The sequence below is a fragment of the Ceratotherium simum genome, chromosome 8 (genome assembly GCF_057802395.1).
Source record: "Ceratotherium simum simum isolate JZ-2026a chromosome 8, ASM5780239v1, whole genome shotgun sequence".
NCBI classification, from domain to species: domain Eukaryota; kingdom Metazoa; phylum Chordata; class Mammalia; order Perissodactyla; family Rhinocerotidae; genus Ceratotherium; species Ceratotherium simum.
The window spans coordinates 21,409,040-21,435,103 of NC_141907.1; the positions used below are offsets into that span (position 1 = coordinate 21,409,040).

The following is a 26,064-nucleotide window of genomic DNA, read 5'->3' on the forward strand; positions in this document are numbered from 1 at the left end:
TCCTCCCTTCCCCTCGGCCCCGCCTCCTGACCCCTCCATTCCCCGTCCCCGTTGTAATCCCCTCCGGTTTTCCTCAGTCTCCACGTACGTCCCTCAGGGCGCGTCCCAAAACCCGGATAACCGGAGCGCTCCCCATGGACCACACGGAGGGCTCGCCCGCGGAGGAGCCGCCTGCGCATGCTCCATCGCTTGGGTAGGTTTCCAGGGAAGGCAGCGAGCAGGATCCCCTACTCCGCGGGCGGCGCGAGGCGCCTGGCTTTTCGCGGCGGCTGCGAGGAGAAAAGGAGCGCGGGGGCTGGGTGGAATCGAGGAGTGAGGAAAAAGGAAAGGGGCGGGGGAGAGGGACCAGGGAAGGCGTCCGGGGGAATCTCGCGAGGGTTGGAGTTTTGGCGAGAGTTTGTGGAAGATGGCGCCTGTTGTGACAGGGTAAGTCTGGGGGAATCCGAGCGCTGGGAACCGTGAAAGTTGCGGGCGTCTCGCAGCCCGCGGCGGGCGGCGGGTTCGGGGGCCCCGGCGCGCTTGGCCTCCGGGGGCCGCGGGGGCGGCGGCGTGTGGTTGTGCGCTGCTCGCCGTGCGCCGCCGTGGCTCGGGCTCCGGCGCGTGAGGGCGGGCGGCGGCGAGGCCGGCGGGTGCGGGCGTGAGTGCGGCCGGGCGCGCGGGGCCCGCGGGCGCCGTGCCCGCCGCGCGCCTCCCGCTCTCCGCCCGCGGGCCCTGCCTCCCGGCCCCGCAAAGCTTTGTTCTTGGCGGCCGTCGTCGCCTCCTTGGCGAGCCAGTGCCCCCGTCCCCGGGCGCTTTGTTTTTCCCCGCTGCCCCCCGCGACTCTCTACCCCCGGCCCTTTGTTTCGCCGCCTTGGGCTCTTTGTCCGACCCGTCGCGCCCCGCATCCCTTCTCTATCTCCTCCCTTTAGCTGTCCTTCCTCCCGTGCCCCTTTGTTGTGCCCCTCTCTAGTCGGTAGCTCAGTGACCTGCCACAACCCAGGCACCAGATTTCTGTCTTCATTTTTCTTTTATTATTTTTCTCACGTGTTTTCCTTTCACCTCTCTGTTTGGTCCTTGATCACCCCCAGAGGCTTTGTCTCCCCCATCCAGTGGCTTCTTCCCTTGGCACCCCTCTTCCCCTCCCATCATCGGTTGATTTATCCACTACCCACGGTGTATGTCGGCTGAACTGTCTCAGCCCCGGGGACTCCATCTGGTTCTTCTACGTGCAGACAGGCACTACGGTTTGTTGTTGTTTTTGTGGGTCTGAGAGATGCAGGGGGATACTTAGTTTCCTCCTCGGCGCTCCTCCTCTCCGCACCCTTTTCTCTCGGGATTACAGTGTCTCCAGTTTTCTTCGCGGTCTCTTTGGGCCCGTGGTTGTTTTGCTTGGAAACAGTAGCCTTGAAAAAAGATCTGGTCTCTTGGTTATTGTGCCCCCAGTCCCCCCCCCCCCCACTTTGGTTTCTGACGGTCTAGGCCAAGGGCAGCTGCCGCAGCTTTGCATCTGGGTTACCTGAGGGTATTGTAGGATGATTAGAAGAGGCGGGAGGTATTTTTTTCTGTTGGTGTGAGAATAGTTTCAGATATCCATATTGGATATTCATTTGATATGTGAGTAGCAGTTAAGTGAATTTTGATGTTAAAAACTTGTGAATGTTAGGGTGGAGAATTTCAACGTTTTCTAGACTCTAGGTCTAGAGTTTAGTTACTGTATTTTACCAGCAACTCCTGCTTCGCAAGGAAAAAGGGCGGCATCCTGCTTGGGAATTTGATATAAATGTTTTACTTTTTCTTAGTCATTAGTTTACAATTATATGCTTTTGCTCTGTAAATTTATGACAATCTTTCTGCCTCATCTTTGGAACTGAAATGAGGAAAGCGCTTAAGAGTGCAGTTTCTGGTTGATGAATACTGCTTCTAGAATCTTTGTGGAATGCTTTAAGCAGACGCAATTGAAATACATTTAAGTAATAGCCTTAAGTAAGGTAAAGGCACTTCTAATGTCAAAGGAACTTTAAATTGTTCAGAGTTCTTATTGTTATGGTAATTTAAAAGCTTGGGGTTGTGTGTGGGGGTGGGGGGAGAGTGGTGTGGTGTATTTAAGCGACCTGAATATTCTGGTGCAGGGAATAAGAGGTATTTGATTTACCAGGATTACTAGACTGAATATATTGTTCACGAATTCTCCCCCCCCCCACTAGTTGATCACTACTTTTAGAATATAGGTTACCCATAAAATCCTTTGGAGTGTCATTTCATTTATAAAGCTCCACGTAAAGTGCTACTAGTAGAGGATATACAAGATTTAGTGTGAGGGACGTTGATGGAAAGCATTTTTTTTTTTTTTTGAAGTCTGACTAGAATTAGTAGTTTGAATTTTAATTAATGGAAAAATCATGTTTCATGATTGATATATGAAGTTTTTGTGAAAATTTGCAGTTTGGGGTTGATGAGTGGATTTTGCCAATAATCATTTGTCTCCCTTGTTCTTAGTGCATAATCATTCTTTTGAAGGGAAAATCGTGTTGATTCTGACTGTAAGCAAAGTGTAAATACCGTGTAATAAGGGAAGGTATTTTGCTCTGGCTTGTGTATGTAAGAATGATCGCACAAACACCATAAATGCAACTTGTACAATTCTAGTTGTATTTTTTGTTTGTAAATTGTATATGACCTTTATTTCATGACCAAATAAAACAAAGCCTTTACTAAATTATATCAAACAGCAACATATTTAGATACATACTAGATGAGTGGTGGTTGGGAAACTTTCATTCTGATTATTGACTATTAAAGTTTTAAATTTATTGTCCATGTGTATTGCAGATGGGTCTATGGAGAGTATATTTTCAGGAAAAAATGTGACACTCGCAGTATTTTCAGATCTATTCTAATATATGCTTCTAGGTATTAGGTTTTAAGCAGCTAGTTTGTTAAAAAGTTATGTATTATCCTATAGCTGCAGATTTCTATTAATGTCTTTTAAGTGTCTAAGATAAAAAAAAATGGTTTGGGGGGGAAGCCACACTTGCCAGCTGTAATTCATTAAATAATCTTTGGCACTCTGGATAAGGTATTAGGGGAAAAAAATGTGTTTGCAAGTTCTTACAAATCTTAATTCTAGTATTTAATCATTTTTAAAAATAAATTTGAAAACCTGAAACTTGGCTTTAAAGCATTATTTTGCATTTTGCTTCCTTCTAATACTAAATTTCATGTTATTTCAACTAGGGGCAGTATTTTCTCATGGATTGACTAAAAGTTGTTATTTTTGGCATTTGGCTTTGTGATTATTTCCAAGTTACTCTACTTCCCCTGGGTCAATTTCCTAACTATGTAGTAAAATGGGAATTGTTAATAACTTGCCACATCTGCACAGGATTGCTGTGCCTTAGGATTTGCAGAGAGCATCCTTGAATGAAAGGTGTGGTTAAAGTCTAGGAATTGTTACTGAAATAAGCTGATGTGAAGTAGGTCATATTTTATAGGAAGTCAAGTAGGAGGTTATGAACTAAGTTCTTGGAAAGTCATAGTGGGATGAAAAAAACCCAAATATGTATTATAGTTTGAGTAATAAAACAGATACATTTCCCACCTATAAGAGGGAGAGGGATAAGTAAACAAATTACAGAGTGGTATTTGTGTGTGAATGTGTGCACGCTTGTGCATGTGTGTGTTGTGTAAGAGATTGAAGATATGTCAAAGTCAAATGTAATAACACGTAAAATTATGGGATGCTTTTCCTCTATTGATTTGTTTTCTGCATGTAGTAGTTGTTTTAAAAAATAGTGGCACAAACTGTTTTCGCTAGATTTTAGGCCAAGTCTGTTAATAGTAATGACTAGTTATAAATATGCCTTATATTATTTAACACTTTGCCAGTTACTCTCAGAAATATTTTCTAAAAACCAGGACTATAAATTCAGACTTGACCCTTGGCCTAGGGAAGTCTTTTGCATTTGGGGGACACTCGATAGATATTTATTGAACAAACGAAACCTGTTGCTTCTCTATTCCTGGCAGATGATATCATGTCCCAACTAGCTTCTCACTGCAGGTTTCTGAATTCCTTTCTCAAACTAACCCTTTACCTTTAAACAGTAAGAACTGGTAATTTTCCCTCCTGGAATATCTCTTGAATCTGTCTGTCTCATCCTCACTGCCACAGTTCCTGCTCTCATCATTTCTCACCTGGATTACTGCAGGCATTGACAGCTCCTCCTTCCTCTTTCTGGTTCTAGACTCACCCCCTTTGTCCAGCTTCCACAGTCTTTCTAAAGAGTAAATCTGATCATTTCACTCCTTAATTTAAAAACCTTTCAATGGCTCCCCCTAGCAGCCTTCATTAAGAGAGGCAATGGAGTGGAGAGTTTATGAGCTCGCAATTAGGATTTAATCTGAATTGGATTCCAGTTTTGTTTCTGCTACTTAAAACCTGTAACATTGACAAGTGATCCACCCTCTCCTTCCCTCTTCCATCAATTGCAAGATTATTCTTAGCTCAATGGGTTGTTGTGAGGATTAAATGCAAGAAAACATTTAGTAGGATATCAGGCACATAGCAAGTGCTCAAAAAATGTGGGGCTGGCCTGGTGGTGTAGCGGTTAAGTTCTCGTGCTCTGCTGTGGCTCCCCGGGGTTCGCAGGTTTGGATCCCAGGCGTGGACCTATGCACCGCTCATCAAGCCATACTGTGGCAGCGTCCCACATACAAAAGAGAGGAAGATGGGCACAAGTGTTAGCTCAGGGCTAATCTTCCTCAGCAAAAAGAAGAAGATTGGCAACGGATGTTAGCTTAGGGCCAATCTTCCTCATCAAAAAAAAAAAAAAAAGAGCTAGCATGGCATATAGCTTCATAACTACTTCGTTTACCTTTTCTCCAGCTGAACTGTTTGCCTTTCTTTCCTTTCATTTTCAGTGCTCCAGCCATATTTAAGAACTTGGAATTCCCTGTGTGGGCTCAGCAGTTTAATGCCTCCCTGTGCATGAAAAGTGCTGGTGTTAGTGCGTTATTATTCCAGACTTGGGTCTGAGGATATTCTAACTGGATCCACCAAGCTGAGTTCAGTGCCCCTCCTGTGTGTTCTTAAAGGACCCAGTATAATTTTCTTGGAAGTGTCATACTGAATTGTAATTGTCGGTCACACCCAAAGGCATTTAGTTACTTGGTGGCAGATATCGTTTTCTTCTTAATCATTTATATATTCTTATACTCAAAAGGTTTTTTGAACCAAGGACTCAGAGTACTTTGAGACCTTCATGCAACGTGATTCATGTAGGCAGAATTTGTTTATGTGTGTGTGTGTATATATGTGTGTGTGTGTGTGTGTGAATATATATATATATATATATATATAATTTTGATTCTGTAGGAAATTTAATTGCTGAAGTACCCAAAGGAATTGCTATTTTCAGCTACAGGCAGTCTCATAGACCCTGAGAACATTGTAGTAAGACTCGTAGGCAGTAGTTCCTTTTGGATTATTAGAAAATACTATATTGTTTGTACAAAACTGACAAGCTTAAATTTCACGTTTTGGGTTTTGTATGGTTGACTGTCAAATGTTTCTCAAAAGGTTCCATTATTTTTAAGTGATTTAAGTACTACTTAGATGCGTAGGCATGTACTTAAATCTTAAGACACTATAGATTGCTTTCTTTTGGGATACACAACATTGAACCAAATAATGAGTTGATAATCTTCAGGGAGACTGAGGTCTTGTGGACAGATACTTATAGATAATTTCTCTATCTGAGAGGTAGAAGCTTCAGGTTCTACCTCTGTCAAATAAGGAGTGATCATTTTGTTGCATTTATCTGCCAGGCACATTGTCACTATCAAGTAAGGTTAAATATGTGAAATTATAAAGGTCAAATAAAACAATGTATATGTAAGTGAGTTGTAACTAGTAAAGCACTCTATACAAATATTTTAGTTATAACAATCAGTTTCTTTTGGTAACCTTCACAGGCAGGGTTCAAGATGGATTTTTTATATTGCAGCCTGTGGTTTGTGGGTCATGTTGTAGGAAGGCAGCAGTGTAGTAGTATTTAGTGCAGAGGACCACAGCCCTTGAAATATGTGCCTTGGCATTTTGAGCAGACATATTTGGTAAATTAGTGCTTGAACATGGATGTTGTCATTGAGCCACCCCCAACTTTTTGGGGTCTACTTCTTACTGCTCTCTTCTCTGCTAGGACAACCGTAATAATGTAGGAATGTTGAATGCCCAACTGCTACCATCTCTCAGACACCCTGCCCACAGTTCTGAATGCCTCGTATGCCTGGCACAACCTCATAGTGTCACTTACGCCTCATTAGGCCTGCTTCTGCTTCAGGGAATGAAATGATATCCTAATGGTGTGAGAAGGGTGATGTATTTCCTGAACATAACTTACTAGTGGGGAAAAGGAAGCATCGGAGGCACTCTGGATGGTTTGTGTAAGTGGTAGTAATTACCTCTCTGTATAAATACTTAGGTAGGTTTGTTGTGTTGAGACAATGCATGGTGAGAAGCATGACTTTTTCTGTCAGATTGGTCACGTTCAGGGCAGTCTTGGGAATATTTACACTATTTTAAGTTTAAAAAAATGAAAAGATAGAAACCGCTACTTTTTAGGCATCCTAAGTTGCAAAAGCCTTGCAGTGAAAGTGCTGCACCTGTTGGATGTGAGGTGGAATACGCTAGAAAATCAAGTTAACCCTTTTTAATTCCCCTCCCATGCTTCCTTTTCTGTATTCAATGGTTTTGACTTGGCCTCAGAGCTATTTTTTGTGTGTGTGCATTGTTAATTAGATGATAGAATTGTAAATGAAGAATATATATGTATAAGAATAGTTGCTCATGAAAAATTTATATAATGAAAAATGTTTATGACTTTATGAAACTTATTTTTTTATTAGTGTGGTAAAGATTGTGTTATGTAACTGCAATATTAGTTGCCTTATAAAGTGTAGAACCAATGTTGTGGATTTTTTTTCTTTATTATAAACAACTTATTGTGGAACTAGTCTAATTTGCTCCAGAACATACGGGCTTTAGGCTGGTTTGCATAATTGGAAAAGGGTATTTGTTCCTTTTTTGGAAAACTGCAGACCCCCTAAGATCTTGCTTTATTTTGCCAGCATACTTTTTTTTTTAAATGGGCTATATTTTTTTAGAGCAGTGTTAGGTTCACAGCAAAATTGAGGGCACAGTACAAGAGATTTCCCGTGTACTCCCCGCCCCCCCCATAAATACTGTAGCCTTTTCCATTATCAGCACCCCCTAGCAGAATGTTACATTTGTTAAAAGTGGTGAACTTTCATTGACACATTATTGTCTCCCCAAGTTCTTAGTTTACATTAGGGTTCACTCCCGTGGTGTACATTCTATGGATTTGGACAAAGGTGTAATGTATCTACAAATGTATCTACTGTTGTATCACACAGAGTAGTTTCATTGCCTTGAAAATCTTCTGTGCTCTGCCTATTCATCCCACTCTCCTCCCTAACCCCTGGCAACCACTGAATTTTTTATTGTCTCCATAGTTTCCAGCACACTTTTTCAAATTATTTAACTTTGGGTTTGAGTGTGAGAAAATTTTTTGTGTAAAATTATATAGTTCTATACAAAGCTCCTGATCCATACAGCAACTGCAGGAAGTAGAAACATTGAGGTCCCCAGATATGAAGGAAGGGTTAAGGGAAATGAAGAGTATAACAATGCTTTAGTGGTTCTCCTTTATAATTGCTTTAATAACAGTATATTTATTAAAGAAACAGTTGTTGAGTGCTTACTAGATATGACACTGTTACGTACTGGTCTTATAAAGATGGCTAAGAAATGGTCTGGTGAAGCTTATGATTTAGTGGAAAGTACACAGATAATTATAATGTAGGAGATTATGTGCTGTAGCAGATGTATCGTGGTGGGAACATAGAGTTGTGAATCTCTTTAATTGGAGGAGAGTTTGTAGAAAAGGTGAAGAGTTAATAGGGAGTGGTAGGAAATAAAACTGGAAAGGGGTTGGGGGCCTCCTGGAGGACCTTGAGTGCTAAACCAAGGATTTGAATATCAATCAGGGATATTGCTGAGTGGGGGGGGATGACCAACATTTTTGAAGAGGCTGGATGTAAACAGTGTAGAATAGACTGGAATTGATGGAGACCATAAGCAATATATAATCGAGGTCTAATCTTGGTGGTAGGCCTAGGAATGGAAAGACAAAGCAGCTCTTTCTGAGGCAGGGTGGTATAGGCAGCTTTGGAATCAGTGCACTGTCTCTAAAAGAGATCTGTGGCTGTGAGCATATTACTTAATCTAAGTCTTTCCTTTGTCTAAAAAATGGGAGAAAATAATACTTTATGGTATTGATGTGAGGTTTAAGTGAGAAAAGAGATACAAAATACCTAGCTCAGTTCTGGGAGTTGTAGGTGCTCAATAAATAGATCCTCCCCACCATCATCACCCCCCCCCCCCCACCTTTCTGGAGTAGAATTTAAAGATAAGATGAGGGTGCATGGGTGTGGAAGGGAAGGTGGGGAAAGGAATGATTGAAACCTGGGAGATGAAGTAATTAGAAATTAGGAAAGTCTGAGTGAGGTGAGCAGGTATGACAAAGTGCTAAACCTAACAAAGTGTTTTTGTTTCTTTTAGCTTTTCAATGAATGCTGAATACTTATTTTTGCATACTTATGTAACATTTAACATTGTTCTGTAATTATATAAACATTCTGTATTGATTATCTATTTATCTCTCTGTCTGATCTGTCAACAAGCTCCATAAGACCAGTATTTACTTATCTTGCATAATTAATGGAGAAAGTGCTGTTGGCCAGAGTGTCACTTGCTGGGTGAAGGAATATGGCTTGAATGGATTTAATAATATATAACACTTGCCACTAGGTGGCACTTAGTCTAAATGATAAGGCTGATATTCAGCATAGATTGTTTTTTCTACATAGAACCCATAGAGAAACTGACTCTTGGATTATGTTCAGCTTTCTGCCATCTCTGGACTATACTTTTTCTTTCTTTTTTTTTTTTTTTTTGTGAAGAATATCAGCCCTGAGCTAACGTCTGTGCCCATCTTCTCCACTTTATGTGGGACATCACCACAGCATGGCCTGACAAGTGGTGCATCAGTGCGCACCTGGGATCCGAAGCCGGGCCGCCAGCAGCGCAGCTCAGGCATTTAACTGCTATGCCACGGGGCCAGCCCCTGGACTATACTTTTTATTTTTTATTTTTTTTTTTTAATTTTTTATTTATTTATTTTTGTTTCCCCTAAAGCCCCAGTAGATAGTTGTATGTCATAGCTGCACATCCTTCCAGTTGCTGTATGTGAGACACGGCCTCAGCATGGCCAGAGAAGCAGCACGTTGGTGTGTGCCTGGGATCCGAACCCGGGCCACCAGCAGCAGAGCGTGCGCACTTAACCGCTAAGCCACAGGGCCGGCCCTGGACTATACTTTTTAAAGTGAAATATTAAACATATAGCAAATAGAAAACTCAGGGTGTTGAAAAATAGAAAAGCATAATGGCATTAGAATATGTCCTATAGAAAGAAGCTGAAGGGAACCTCAGAGAAGTTCACAAGTGACCAAATTCTCCATCTCTGAGTGTATTTAAAGTGAAGTCTACTGTTTAGATATTAGGCCATGGTTTTTCTTGTTAAGATTATATGGATTGCTTTAAAGGAGGAGACTGGGAATTTGTTTCTTACTGGATTTGATGAAAGTTGATGAAGTGTCGTCTGTAGGGATACTGGACTGTTATTCTATGTTCTCTTATTTATATTCTGGTATATTGTACTCTCCCTGTTGTGGAGTAACATACCTTAGAATGTAGCTACATCCTGTGTGACAAGTGTTATAGATTATTAAATCCATTAGATACAGGAAACTTCAGAGCTAGAAAAGACCTTGCTAGTCATATGTTCTAAAGTAACCACTCAAGACACAGACAGATGGAATAATTTATAGTTAGTGAATGGCTGGTGGAGAGACATTCAGTGACTGAGCTGGGACTAGTTCCTGGTTGTTTTTTTGGGGGGAGACTTATTCTGGTCTTTTACTCTTTTCTATTTATGTATACCATTCAACTGCCTTTTAATGTTCCATGTACTTTGCTTTTATATATATATAGTCTTTTTTTCCTATTTGTGTGGATTTACACCAAAAATACAAATCTTACAGCCCCAAGCCTGGTTGGTGGAGTGCTGCTGCCAGAGTTGCTTAATAAACAGCTCAGAGCCTGCCTGTTCTTTCCTCCTCTGCTCTTTCCCCTGTTCTTGATGCTGCTTGTGTTCTGTCTTGTATTTCTTACTGACTAGCGTGGCCCCTTTGAGAACACATTTGTTCTCACCGCACACCTCCTCACCCACTCTACTTTAGTTGCCCCTAATCAAGAACTGCCTGTCAGTTCTACCTGTCAGTTACCCCGGCTCACTCCAGTCCCTAGCTTCTTAGTTCTGCCACCTGCACTAAATTGCAGCTGGCTGTTTCCCAGTCCTCTGGAGGAGAAAATGGAAGGACAGAAGAGGAGATTGAGGAAAAAAAAGACTGTCATATAGGGTAGGAGGCCACAACTTGAAATTTTATACTGAAAGATGGGCTGGTTTATGAACCTGATGATTTTCATACAGTGATTTTTCTAGTGTATATGCCAAGACAGTATTACTCTCTTAACTATGATTGATTCAGTCTGTCACCTGTGCTTATCCAAATGTCTAGGAAGTGAATTAAATCTTATTTCAACATTCCAGAGATGATAGTGATAGTTTTGGTAATTTACTTAGAGCTTATAATAATGAGTGTCATTATTTGATTATATGGATAGTACTGAATTAGTGGGAGTTGCCTCTTCACTATTATAATGTTAAAAAAACAAACCTGGATAGCTGTAGTTTTTTAAGTTTATTTCATAATTATTGGTAAACAAGCCATTCTTCATCCTGGCCTTCTCCCACAATATACGGTATGATATGTACATTTTACATACAAGATTTACTGCATGTCATTCATGTAAACCTACTTTCGTAGCTGTAACTCCTGGAAGTCTTCAGTTGGTATATTAAATATCTTTTAAATTACCTTAGAATTTAAACTCACAGGGTAGCTTAGGTGTGCAGTTGATTTATTTTTTTGTTTCATTTTTAGCTTGTTTCTATAATTATTTCAGGGAAGTGACTATCTTGATGTGGAGTTTTTCTTAAGAGTTAATGTCATTTCTATACACTCATCTTGATTATTTTTCTGATTGGAAAAAGGTGTTATAAGAAATTCAAAAGTTATTTAAATATATCATGTGAAGTGAGCCGCTGTAGTCTTCCACCAGGAAATTAACTACTGTTAACAATTGGGTGTATATTTTTTAAGTTTTTTTTTTTAATGTAAATGCTAGCATTCTGTTTTATATTTAAAATGTCAGTAGTTTAGCAAACATTAAGGGGATTAGGAAACTGACATTTTATTGAGTGTCTCTTGAGTCTTCAACTACACTGTGAGGGAGATAGTATCTCCATTTTATTAATAAATAGTCTGAGGGTCAGGGGGTTAGTAATTTAACTCAAGTTCACCCAGCTTTTCCTCTCCCTTTGCCACTGTACTACCCTGTACAGACAGAGCTTTTGTTTATTGCTCCATCTAAGTGGTAATCACCTGAAAGCTTCCAAGCTCACTGCTAGGTGGCAAGACAGTCCCACATATAAGTCAGTCTAATACAAGGCTTTAAGGAAAAGATTATATTCTTCCCTATTAGATTATTTTAAAAATAAATCTGTTTTCTAGAAATGCATTCAAAGCTACACTTGATTAGACTTTGAACTCAAAAGGTTCTCTGAAGTAGCATTATTTATCTTTAAAATTTGAAATAATCTTGTCAGGTACTTGTGGGATGTTCCATCAGTTAATCCTCCTCCACTTAGTATTTTCAGTTTTTTTTTAATCATCTTATTATTTTTCTTCCTAAAGACCAATTATGAGGTCTTTTAATTGTTTTGTATACACGTTGTATGGCCTTGGGCAAGTTAGGTAATTGCGTTGTAATTTAAGTTTCCCCTTGTGTAAAATGGAGAGCATTATCTCAGAATTCTTGTGAGAATCAAATATATGTATGCAAAGGGGCTGCCAGACTAGGTCTGGTCTGTAAGAATTGCTTAATGTTGATTTCCCTTCTTACCTCTCATTCAAGTCACCGCCATATCTTATCTTTACCACTTGTCTCATTTTTATGTTCCCGTTTGTGTTACATGTTAAAATCTGGTTTTCACCCCAGGTCATCAGTAACCTTTCAACTGAATCCCAAAACCTCATTTCAGTGATCAACGTATTTAATTTTTCTGCATCCTTTGTTTTTGTGGACCATGATGTCTTTTTTGTGTGTGTGTGAGGAAGATCAGCCCTGAGCTAACATCCATGCTAATCTTCCTCTTTTTGCTGAGGAGGACTGGCTCTGAGCTAACATCTATTGCCAATCCTCCTCCTTTTTTTTTTCCCCAAAGCCCCAGGAGATAGTTGTATGTCATAGTTGCACATCCTTCTAGTTGCTGTATGTGGGACATGGCCTCAGCGTGGCCGGAGAAGTGGTGCGTCGGTGCGCGCCCGAACCCGGGCCGCCAGCAGCGGAGCGCATGCACTTAACCGCTAAGCCACAAGGCCGGCCCCATGATGTCTTTATTCTTGACTAACAAGACACTATCTTTATCTTTTGCACATTCCATCTTTTCTTTGCTACCTATGCCTCCTCCAGTCTTAAATGTTGTAGTTTGCAGTCTTTGTCTTTCTATTCTTGTCTTATGTATTCTTTGATTTTATTTCTGTATCATCAACTAAGATGTTTAGATCCGTATTTCTAAAACTCCTACTGATTGTTCTCTAGGCCCCTAAACTTGATTTTTCCAAAAACAGTTTGTTCTTTCCACCACCTAGACCTGTTATACCATGCGATAAAATAGGCTTGATATCTGTTATTAGTGCCATTGTCCGTCTAGCTGCCACAGGTAAAGGTGAACTTTAGAATCTTCCTCATTTCCTTGCACTCTTTTATTTTCTTACTCTGTTAATGACCAGGTCTTCCCCTTTCTGCTTCCGGATTTCTTGTCTCAGATATTCTGGGCTCTTCTCTACTTGCTCACTGCCATTGCTTTATTCTCCAGGCCTCCTTCATCTCATAGTTGAACTATTATCACAGCCTTGTCAACCCCCTCCCCCTCATCGCTTCTTTCTTTAGTCTGTGATTGTTGGTGCTTTGTTAGTATACACCTGATAGTATTTGGGGGTTTGTGGGGCTACTTGGTTGACCTAGTTTTGTTGTAAACAGTGTCCATAGATTTTGATTTTGCTGTCTAGTTGCTCTGTCTTTTATGTGGGAGAGATTGAAAACTATGCTGCTGCCACCACCATCCTAAAATCCTGTCTGAGATTTAAAAAAAAGTCATCAGACGATGCATGTTAATTGTAAACTGAATCAATATCAAGTAAATAAGATAGTTCCTCTACACACCTAAATCCCAACCCCTAGAGATATGCACTGTTTACAATGGGATGAGTAGTCTTCCAAACTCAAAATTAATTCTTCTTGCCATGCTTGTCTTTGTTTCTTACATGCTGAGAAAGGGAAAGTCACGGTTGCTATTTTTATGAAAGATTCTTTAAAAATGGAAGTAAACTTTTTTTATTTACATTAAAGGATAGAATCAACGTCTTTAATGTTGACTATGGATAGTTCATATGCTACGTATATTTTTTTCTGATAACAAAAATAAAATAGAAAAAGGGGGAAAAATTGTAATTCTACCAAATTAAACACAAGTAACATTTTAATGTATATTTGAAAAACATTTCTTTTCAAAAAATGTTTTATCACCCGCCACCCCCAAAAGTAGTATGTAGATGTTTTGTAAAAAAAAAAGCCCGAACAGTAAGTGTAAAGAGTAAGGAGTGGTGCCTCCTTGCTTCTGCCCCCGAGATGGTCTTTGTTTAGTGTGTGTATGGTTCTTTCATACTCCTATAAAATGCATTTACGTGCATATGTAATCTTTTTTTATTCCTTCTCTTCTGTTTCTCCTTTCTTCACATAAATTGGATCATACCAATTAAACAGCATATTGTTCTTCAGCTTCCTTGGGAACATATTTTTTGTGTAGCTCTGGGTGTTAATAGGTGTGGCTCCTCATTATTCTTAATGACTGCTTTGAGGTAGTTTGCAACTTCTCATTTTTTGTGTTACTTTCATGAACACAGATGTGCATGTGTGAAGATATCTAAAACCTGGATGATTTTAAGTGGAGTCACTGTATTTTCGTCTGTTTATTGGCCGTTTGTGTTTTTCTTGTGAATTGTATATTTATAGCTATCCATTTTTCTGATGAAATAAATGTCTTTTTCTCATTTTTTAAATAACTTTTATTTTCCAGATAATATTTTGTCAATTTTATATTAAGTATTTTCTCCTAGTTTTTCATTTGTCATTCAGTTTTGTTTATTGTCTTATAGGAATTTAAAATTTTTATGTAGTCAAATTTGTAGTTTTTTCATTGGCTTTCTGTTTTGCCTATTTTCCTCACCCTAAGATTATGAAAGCATTTTTGTATGCTTTTCTTGTATATGTTCTTTTGCAATTCAAAAAAGGATTTATCTCTTTAACCCTTCTGGGAGGTTTTTTTTTTTCCCTGTGTATTATGTTATGTAGGCTCTAACCTTATTTTTTCCAAATGTATAACCAAGTATACAGCATTTGTTGTCGTATACTCAATCGTTTCTGTCTTCCTTTCTATTGATATAGAGCTGTGGTTCTTAAAGTGAGGTCCTTAGACCCCCAAGTAACTGGATAATCTGGGAACTTGTTAGAAATTCAAATTCTTTCTTTCTTTCTTTCTTTGCTGAGGGAAATTAGCCCTGAGCTAACATCCGTTGCCAATCTTCCTCTTTTTTTTTTTTTTTAAAATGTGAGCCACCGCCTCAGCGTGGCCACTGACAGATGAGTGGTGTGGTTCCATGCCCAGGAACCGAACCCAGGCCACCGAAGTGGAGCACACTGAACTTTAACCACTAACCACTCGACCATCGGGACTGGCCCAGAAATGCACATTCTTTTGCTCCACCCCAGACTTCCTGTATCAGAAGCTCTGGAGGTGGAGTCCGACAGTCTGTTTCAGCAAGCCCTCCAGATGATTCTGATGCCTGCTGAAGTTTGCCAATCACTATGAGAACTCCTCTGCTTGTGCACTAGATCCCGTCCCTTCTCAGCTACTCTAGGACATTAGACTAGCCAGCTAGCCTTCCTTCTCTCTGGTCTCAGTTTTTACCTTTCTACTGAAGCATTCTTGACAGTGTACAAACATGCTGTTATTTCTCCTCTGGGGTCCGCACTCCCCTCTAGTTCCCCATTTCTCTTTTCCTCTTTGCAGCAAACTTCCTATGAAGAATTCTTTCCATCTCCAGTTACTTTCGCCCCATTCTCCCTAAACCTACTTCAGCCAGGCTTTTGTCTCCGCCACTCCAACGAAACTGTTCCTCTCAAGGTTACCAGTTCCATTCACACAGGTGACTGGTCAGTTTTTTCCAAATGTTATCTGACTTCACTTCATCAGCAGCATTTGGTATCTTGGATCACTCTCTTCTTGTTCAACCATTTTTTTCATTTGGCTTCTAGGATTCCACACTCCTGTTTCCCCATAGATTTTGGCACCTTTTTCTTGCTCTCCTTTCTAGTGCTTTCTTATTTTACCACTTTTATCCAGCTTTTTATGCCTTCTGTGCTACTTCCCTGTTTTATTTTTCTCACTTGAATGTATCAACTTCTAAAAATATGTGTTATTTGCCTTTTTATTTTATCTTTCTTTCCTCCACTAGGATATAGTGCTTGGTACATAGTAGGTTCTCAGTAAGTATTTGTTGAATGGATGAACAAACGAAGTGTTATAACATCACTTTTTGAATGCTCTGTCCTTTTCCTGCTGATTTGAAATGCTACTTTTACTATTATATGTTATACTTATAAAGTTTTATGGGCCCCCTGGTGTTAATACAGATTCATCTAATGTGTTTTAAATGTAATCTGTTACCTGACTGTGGTGTTCAGTAGCCTTGAGGTCTTTTGTTGCATTTAGCCCATACTGTTGTCTGGTGAGGAAAGTAGCGTTACTCTGGTTTACAGAAACTTAACCTTAAACTTCACCTGCTAGTTGGTGGGAGAGCTGGAATTCAAACTCATGTCTCGGGATTCCAATTCCATTGCCATAAATATCTAGTGATTGTATAATTTAGTATGTTATAATGCTTCTGGGCATTTATTTCTCCTCTTCCATGTGATACCCCCCCCCCCCCCAAAATGCATGGTTAACCCTGAGTCGTTCATCAGCACATGATTGGCTGTGCTCACTAACCAGAGGAGCCACTTCCCTCAGTCCAGGCACAGTATAGATCTGAGGCAGGAGGGTAAAGTTGGACAGGAAATTGATGTATGTGGAATTTTTAAAAAAAAGACTTTATTTTTTAAAATAGTTTTATGTGGGATTTTGCTTCTGCATCTCAGTATACAGTTTTAGAAGAAAGATTGTGGAAAGAGCACAGGCTAGTGGTCAGGAAACAGATTCTGTTCGACGCTAATTTGGTGATATCTGTGCTTTACTTTTTTTCAGCGTAAATGGTGTCTGATCTAGGCATTAAGTTAAACATGATACTGTATGTGTCAGCTTAGAAAATGATTCTAGCACCATATAAATGAAATGTATCGCTATTAAGAGTGACTCAAGAGTCTCATGTTTTTGGTACTCCAGATGCATTCATTCTTTTTATTATACTAGAGTACTTTTAATTTTGTTTTGTGTAAAACTGTTTTATAAATGTCATTTTAAAGTTTTTGCTGTCAGATTTTGTTGTTTTTCTAAGTAAGACAGCAGCTGTGGATGTGGCTTAAAAACTGATGAGCATCTACAATGATGAGCCTTTATGGAGCAATGAAAGGCTGCTTATAAATTGTAGCCACGGTTGCAATGGATTCTGTGTTTGTTGTTTGTGAATCCCTAAGGTTGAATGTGTTTTGAGGGGAGTGAATTAGGATAGTACAAACTGAGAGTGTGTTTCTATTGTGGTCATCTTTGAAACAATCATTTCTGCTACTGCTTTTTCTTTCTTATAACTTTGAAAGAATTTGGAATACTTTGCTTTACTGTTTTGATTCTTTCTCTAAACGTATATGTGTAAAGGTAAATTGTAATTTTAAGATGTTTTATGGGCATGGTTTCAGTCATCAAATATTTTTGCTCTTGGCAGCTACTGTGTGTAGTAGCACCTGTGGATGACGCTTTACCTGCATCTGCTGTCCAAAGCTGTAAACACTGGGTTGTGTGGAACTAAATATTTTCTGTTTGGTATGATTAGCTCATACTGGTAGTTTTAGGCAGGGTACATATACCCATTTTTACTTCAAAAGTGTGTGGGTTTTAATATGTTATTGAGCAGATCCAAATAGTTAACTATAAATTATTAATAGCAGTTTTACTCTGAGATATTCAAGACCATACCTGGAGCTGGGCTACAAGAAATGAAAGAGCTGTGTTATTTTTTATGAAAATATGTAGAAGATAAATTTCTCAAATTAAAAGAATTCCAGAAAATGTTTATTTCATAAAACAAAGGGGAGGGTGGAAGACCAGTAGTTGAAACAAACGAGGACCCCTGACTAACCCCGCCACTGTATATGGGGTTATGGTCAGTGCTTTGACGGTCTTAGGGTATATATTTGCAAAGTTTGGGACTATTTATATATTTAAATCATCACGACAGATACACTTTATTTGTAAAGGCAGTGCTTAACGTGCTTCCTGATCGTAAATTGTTGAGTATTGAACGTATTCAAAAAGTACAGGTTGAATATGCTGGTAAAATTAACTTTTTTTTTTTGGTTAAATATAGTCTCATTCATCCTACTGATTTAGAAGAGTTAACTTTGACAGTAACATCTGTTCTTTTATTGTGTGTGGCATATTTTCAGGAGGATTTTGTGCATGTTAAAAATAACAATTTTTGTGAATTGTAGTTATTATCCACAGTCACTTTTAGATATAAAAGCATTCCCAGTGAGTTACTTCTGATTCATAACCAAATTTTAGCAGAGCAGATGTAGACTGCCAATGGAATAATTAGCCAAAAAATATTAGGGCGTTAGAGAGCCCTTTGTGAAACATTTAACTTTAATTTCTTGGCCAGTTTACATGAATAATTAAAGTTTTGAGGCAGTTAAAATTTCTTTTCTTCTCTTGGGATTTCACAGTTGTCACTGATAGCTGTAATAACTAGGGAAATAGCAATATTATTTCTATCAGACAGATGGCTTTTCTAGCACTGGTCCCTGACGGTGCCTGCTGAGGTTCATGTTTATGTCGGATAATTGGTATACTTTTGGAAGATCACACCTGATAATAGAATATGATATAGATATTAAAGTGCCATAGTGAACTTGAGAACTTCCAAAAGTTCTGTATATAGTTCCAATGCTCTTGGGGAGGGTATCTGTTCCTGTGAGAGGAATCACCTAGTAATGGATACTAATGCCTCAGCTGTCCTCTCAGGGATTCCTCTTCCACTTCTTGACTTTTTTTTAGCTGTGCCATCAATGTGCTATTTTCCATTTTGCTTAGTCAGATGACCAGGCCATCCAGTGCTTTGAGGCATTGGTAGGTTGTTGTTAGGATTAAGGATAGGTTTCCATTGTGTATGAGGAAGATTTTCAGAGACTACAGTGATGCAGGGGTTTACAATTATAAAATCACATCTTTCTCCAGCTCTGATGTGAAGCTTTTGTGGAGATTTTACTTGTAATAGGATTATTTTTCCCTTTTTTAATGTGTCTGTTTTTCTTCTCCTGTTGGAAATTTAAAAACGCACACACATTGGAGATAGACTTGTATACTTACGCTCCTGAAATTTCAAAAACACAGTCAACTATTAAGATTCTAAAAACTTTGTATTTGTAGGCTGTATTTACTCTATAGCAAGAAATGCTTGCTTTTTGAAGTCCTTTCTTAATGACTTCTGAAAGGAACTCAGTGACGTTTTGGAGAGATGTGAAGACAAGTTGCGTTTTAGAAAGACATGGTGGGGCTTTATTTCTTTAATATAACTGGTTGGGGCAAGTTGTGAGAGGGATTAGGGTCATAGTGGATATATCTCAACTTGGGAGCTATTAAAAATTTGTCAAGAAGGAAAAATAATTCTGGTGCTTTACACCTCTTGTTGGGAGGACGATGGGACCGTTTGTTGAGATGAGATGGCACTGAGATAAATGGCATAGTAGGGGAATTGAGTTAGTGTTGAGGTGGAGAAGTTTTTGGTTTTGAGCATGTTGAGTTTGAGGCCCTTATGAGAGCTAGATGAAGATATCCAGTGGCCCATTATGTATATTTATTATGCCTGTGGTTCCTGGAGCTTAGGAGAGAGGTCAAGGTTGGAAATACGTACATGAAGACTGTTAGATGATAATTAAAACCTTGAGAGTGAGCAAACTCTCCTTGGGGAGAGTTGGAGTTAAGCAGAGTCAAACTGCTGGTGAGCATCAACATTTAAGGAATGAGTAAAGGTGTATAAACCAGTAAAAGAAAACTAATAACAAAAGAGGTGGGACGAAAACCTAGACGGTGTAGTGTCACAAAAATGAGAATACTTCTAGAAGGAGGGAAACCGATCAGTTGGGTCAGATGCTGCGAAGTGGGCAAGTGAGATAAATCCAAATGTTCCAGATTGAGGACTTTAAAGACCTTGGCAAGAACAATTTCAGTGAACTGGTGGGAACTATAATGTGGTTTGTCTTGGCTTGAGGAAGTGGAGACTACTCTTTCAAGAGCAATGGCTCTGCACTTGGTGAGAATGGAGCGATAGGTGTTGTCATGGAGCTTTTTAAGATGAAATAGACTTGAATTCTTTAGATGCTGCTTGGAAGGAAGGAACACATAAAACAGAAGGGGATGAAACTGATGGAAACTCCTATTAGTGCCTTTTCTATAACATTGTGTAGCTTCTCATGTGTTAATGGAAAGCTTGTATTAAAATTAGTTTTGTTGGGGAGGGGAGCACACATTCAATAATACTGTGACTATGAGAATATTCACAAATTTGATTCTCTTAACTTTTTAGAGTCTTTTCACATCAACTTTCTCATTTGAATGAGGAAAAATATTCTATATTGTTTTTCTCCTGGAGGGGTGATGTTTATGCTTTGATTCTTTCATATTTTTTGCTTGGTGTCTCTAGTGATTAACTGAGGTGGTGCATTTAGTTAATTCCTGTGAAGCCAAAGAAGGTTGCCTCTCTTTGGGATCTTTATCCATATGCTGCGAAAGCTACGTGGCACATGCAACGTTTCTGTGTTTGTTTTTTTTTTTTTTTGTACCAAATCATAGTCTCTAGACTTTTGCTCACCTATATCAGTAGGACGTTAACATGTACCCCAGTATATGTGATTGTGTATTAATAAATTATAGTGAATTGTGTAGTTTACTAGTATACGCATTGAAATGTGTACAGAAATTTGAAATGTTAAAAAATATTGTGATAAAAATGAGGTAAATGGAGTTTTTAAAGGTACTTTTAATAGAATGGTAGAAACCTTTTTTATCTTCATGAGAATTTTTTAGTGAGAGCAATGTATTTAAATATTGCTTTAGTTTTTTAATTGTGGTCAAGCATACATAATGTACTTTTTTTTTTTTTTTTCTTTTTTGCTGAGCAAGATTTGCCCTGAGCTAACAACTGTGCCAATCTTCCTCTGTTTTTTAGTATGTGGGCCGCGAGCACAGTGTCGCCTCTAACAGAGCGGTGTAGGTCCATGCCCGGGAAACGAATTCAGGCTGTCAAAATGGAGTGTGCTGAGCTTAACCACTAAGCCACCGGCTCTGGCCTTTTCATTATTTTTTAAAATCTTGGTTAATATTTTGTGACAAGAGTCATTCATAGGGCTAGTTCATTTTATTTCTATATAAATCAAGTGATTTTCATAGCTGAAAAGCCATTGTTTAAATGCCATGCTTACCTTCAGTGTTTTTAATTTTACAAAAATATCTGTGAGGTGGCATACTACTGGAAGCTGCTTGTCTTCACAGGAAAAGTAATCAATTTGGGACATTTTTATATAAGAAAAGCACGTAACTCATCAAGTTTCACAGCGCTTTTAAGTGCTTTGCCACGAGATAAAGAGCAAACCTCTATGTAGTACAAAAGATTTTCATGATTACTCCCTAGCTCATGAAGATACATTGTTTTATAAAACTGGCCATAGCCAGGACATCTGGTAGTATTTTGTGCCATTCTGTCATTTTCTTTGCTTGCTAATGAAAGATGAAATGAATGAGTTTCTTGTGTGATGGGATCTCAGTAAGCTTTTTACAGAAATCTTGTTTTATTTTGGTTAAAACAGCCACTGTTGTAGCAGATAATGCTATCACTGATTTTCTGTAAAATGCTTTTGGTAAAGAAGTCAGAAAAAAGCTCCCTCCTAAAGATATTTTGCTCGATCCCTTGCACCTAGAAGAGTGCCTGTCGTGGAAAAAGCGCTCGGTAAATGTTTAACTGTAGAATGAACTTGCAGTTGAGAATGTTTCCCTGTAGACATTTTCTTAGAAATTTTTGCATTTCACTAAGAAGCCAGCAAAGATTATAAACAGGCATATTAGAAAAACCATCTATGCTACCAACTTTGTGGCAAATTTCCCACATTATGCAATTTTTTCTAGTATTAACCACCCCCCCGTGATCTTCAGTGTTGTTTTCTGTGCATATTTATACAGTAATTTACTGGCAGAAAAATCCGTTTTGGTTTATGTCATCTTATTCACCAAGTCATATTTCAGCGCTTTCTGCCATGACAGGAAGAACAAGTCTTTCCCCATGATATGTGGCTTCTTATCTTACACTATTTTGTAAGAAACCGCAGAAGAGGCATCTAAACATATATAGTTAAATTCAGTGAAATTTTCCAGAGTACTGAATCATGACTTTAAGCCTTGCTGGAGAGAAAAAAACTCATGACCTATAAAGATGTGATATGTGTTTTAGGTAGTTAATTTTTTAAGTATCTTACTGATTGTGATTGCTTTACACTGTTATTTGCTAATATTTTGGGGCAAAATTTATACATAGGGTGAATTTATTGTTGATAGATGTAAATATATTTTTTAAAAAAGTTATGTTGGTTAGTTCTATCTTCTTTTTGACTGTCTTGTTATATCCAGATCTGATTAGTTAATCATTATTTTTACTTGGCAAAGGGGGAATAATAGGAGGAAGAGGAATCCTGCTGTTTATTTAGTGTGCTTAAATTACTACTATTGTCTCCAATACCTGTTTTGTTGCAGAAATCATCTTAAGGCCCTCACCTGTTTTCTGAGGGCTCAGGTCATTAAACTAGGTCATTTGTGATATACTGAAACATATCAGTCAATGAGAGCACCATTACCAACCCTTCACATTGTGGAACACCTCCCCTTCCCTCAGGTTGGGATTATCTGACATAGACTAGCTGAGGCCTGGTGATGTATTCAAAGATTTTTGAGCACCAACCATGTTCCATACACTAGGGTATACCAATGGACAAAACAGGCCAAAAAACAAAAAAACAAAAAAAAAACTCTGCCAGTGTATAGAGGTTACATTTTAGTGAGATAGACAGACAGAAAACAAAGTCAAATATTTATTGAGATAAGGGCTTTAGAAGAAAAAGAAAGCTGGAAATAGGATAAGGAGTGTCAGGAAGAGGTTGCAACAAGATAAAGTGCTCACGAAAGATCTCACTGAGATGGTGGCATTGGAGCAAAGGACTTTAAGGATTAGGTGAGAATGTGAGGCGTGCATGTATATGGGGTAAGAACATTCCAGCAAGAAGGAACAGCAAATTTAAAGATCCTGTAGCAGAATGAGCCTAGATTAGATAAGGTATGTGAAGTAAAGACAGGAGTCAAAGATGGTGCCATGGATTTTGGCCTGAACAATGGTAATTACAGGGTTGCCATCATTTGATATGGGAAATGGGTTTTGGGTGTGAGATTGGGACACAAGGATGTATGCAAAGGAATAATTTGCTTGTATGACTTCTGGATGTTGCATGGTGACAGATTTAAAAATGTCAGGCAAGCCAACTCTTGGTGAAACATGATTTTGAATAACTATTTTACTCTAATTTGATGATACTTAGGGAAGGTAAACTAATTTATTTGCCTGAGCCAAACTTTATTATAAAGGAAGGGAACTTTCCTGGAGTAAAGAAAAGTGTTTTATACATTAATTTTGGATTACCTACATAATGACTTGAAAAGTTTTTGCTTTATTCTATTAAAATGCATAACTTTTCTTCCAACCCTGTTGATTTAAACAATAAATGTGGTAATATTGTACAGATTAGCATGTACTCTCTGACATATGGGGAACATAAGTACTGAGATGGGGGCTGGTTGCCAGTGGAGCCAACCATGTGATTAGAGGGTTGGAACTTTCAGTCCCATCCCCCCAACCGCTGGGGAGGGGAGAGGGGCTAGAGGTCGAATCAGTCGCCAGTGGCCAATGATTTAATCAGTCATGACTTTGTAATGAAGCCTCCATAAAACTCCAAAAGGACAGGGTTTGCAAAACTTTTGGGTTGGTGACCATGTGGAGGTGCTGGGGAGAGTGGCGCACCTGGAGAGGGCATGAAAGCTTTGTGCCCTTGCCCATCCTTGCCCTGTGCGTCTCTTCCATTTGGCTGTTCCTTAGTTGTATTCTTCTTGTAGTAGACTGGTAATCTGGTAAGTTAAATGTTTCCCTGAGTTCTGTGAGCCACTCTAGCAAATTAATCAAACCTAAGGAGGGGGTCATGGGAACCTTGGATCTATAGCCAGTTGGTCAGAAGTACAGGTAACAACCTGGATTTGATTGTTTCTGAAACCCGAAGGCAGGGGTTGTCGGAACCTCCAGTCTATAGCTGGTTGGTCAGAATCACAAGTAATACCCTGGGCTTGCGACTGGCATCTGAAGTTGTGAGGGGGAGGCAGTCTTGTAGGACTGGACCCTTAACCTGTGGGGTCTGACTATCTCCAGGTAAAGTGTCAAAATTAACTTGTAGGCCACCCGGCTGGTGTCCAGAGAATTGCTTGTTGGTGTGGGACACTCCCTCCCCACATTGGAATTGGAATGCAGAACCCATTTGACCACATACTTAGGTCTCCAGGCATCACTTGAGAGAATTTTTTAGAGAATGCTTTATGTTATGAATAATTAATTCAGGGCAACTGTGTCTATCAAAATATCTGCCTGTTTTCTATACAAACTATGTTTATGTTTCTCTATGAGCTTTCTGTTTTGATAGTATGTTCATATATCTGGAAATATATGCATGCTGGATAGGCCCCGTTGTCTTAGTGTTTACAATAGATTACTTAGTAGAGGCACTCTCCATAGTATCAGCTTCACTGGTTGCTTTAAGAAGCTGCTTTGGGGGTGTGTGTATGTGTTTCTCTCATGTCTGCTTTGTCTGAGATCACAGTGAGTTGGCATGTGAGTTCACATGTTTTGTTGAAACAGCAACAAAAAAGCATCTAAGTTGTTTTCAATTCAAAGTAGCATTAATCTCTACCTCTGCATTTTTGTCCTAGTGGTAGCAGTTTTAATACACACTCATTATTTTCTCTGTAGGATTGGAGTTTACCTCACATCTTTTAAAAATCAAACAAAAACTACCCATGCTTGGGCCGGCCCCGTGGCTTGGCGGTTAAGTGAGCGCGCTCCACTGCTGGCGACCCGGGTTCGGACCCCGGGCTCGCACCGACGCACCACTTCTCCGGCCATGCTGAGGCCGCGTCCCACATACAGCAACTAGAAGGATGTGCAGCTATGACATACAACTATCTACTGGGGCTTTGGGGGGAAAAAATAAATAAATAAAAAAAAAAAAAAAAAAAAAAAACTACCCATGCTGTTTTTAGTAAGGTCGTATGTACTGAAGGTTCATGGGGATTGTTTTGTCTAATGCATACGGGAGTTTCTATCATAATGCCATATATATCTTGAAAACCCTTGAGTTCTGCCAAATCGTGCAGTAAAAGTAACAAAGTTTATGGGGGGAAAAAGGTTGGGACAGACTACTGAAAATTCCTGGAACTCTGATCTTAAATACTAACTAAAAACAATAGCAATTCTAATAAAAAACAAAAGACTAGCATTTGTACCTTGTATTATCCTCAGTCTTTGGAGTCGTAAACTCTGGGATCCAGCCCCGTCCTTCTAGTTGTAGGTCCTGGAAGGCGTATTGCTTTTAAGAGACTATTTCATTAATATTAAAAATGTAATTTCAGTGTGTAGCCTTCTTCATTAATCCATTGTTTTAATACAGGGGGAATTTTTTTGCAGCTTCATCTCCACAGGCAGCTTTGTCAAATAGGTTAACCCAGCTGAAAGAGTAACAATTCCTCAAGCCACTAAATTACCTATTGCTTACAAGAAAGAAAAATGCTTTTATAGATTTTCAGTTTTTTTCTTAAAATACTCATCTTTTGCTAAGGTTTTATCTTTAATTGTGAAAAAGCTTATTCCCAGTTGACTCAAAACATTAATATGCCAGGAAAAATCGTGTATAAGGCAGCATGACTTCCTTTTACACCAGCATCATTGCCCTATTTCTAGTTGCCTAAGAAGTAATTCACAGTAAAGAAATATACATTGTAGCAGAACAGACTGTTTTTGTTTTGATTTGATTTATTAAATGCATAGGTGAGTGGCAGGTGAGTAGTACTGGCTTTGGAGTCAGAAAGACCAGGCTTTGAATTCTGGCTCTGCTGCTTAAATGTCACTTTCTGCAAGTTACTTGACTTCTTTAAGCCTCAGTTTCTGTATCTATAAAATGGAATTAATTATTATACCCTGTAGAGTTGGTAGTAAATAAATGAGGTAATACTAGGCAATCTTTTTTACACACTGAGTTTACTAATAAATGTTAGCTCTTATTTGCAATTGTCATTTATAATTCACAATATTCTTCAGAGCATGACATAACATATACCACTATCAAGGAACATTTTCAGCAAGTTTAACATTTTTCAAGTAATTTTTACCACCTGTGCACTGTCTAGTGTCATT

The 26,064-nt window shown here is 39.0% G+C and overlaps 1 protein-coding gene across 4 annotated transcripts in view; it reads left to right on the forward strand.

Moving 5' to 3' along the window:
* Positions 1–90: 90 nt before the first annotated feature.
* Positions 91–26,064, forward strand: part of RBPJ (recombination signal binding protein for immunoglobulin kappa J region) — a 111,413-nt gene continuing 85,439 nt past the window's right edge. The window contains exon 1 of one of the 4 annotated variants that reach the window (XM_014786639.2): positions 91–193. In XM_014786639.2, the coding sequence (XP_014642125.1) occupies positions 135–193 (59 nt within the window). In that variant the 5' untranslated portion in view covers positions 91–134. Of the gene's footprint in view, positions 194–348; positions 427–26,064 lie in introns of those variants that run through there. The other 3 variants (XM_087434152.1, XM_004418959.3, XM_004418960.3) reach the window with 3 other exon arrangements.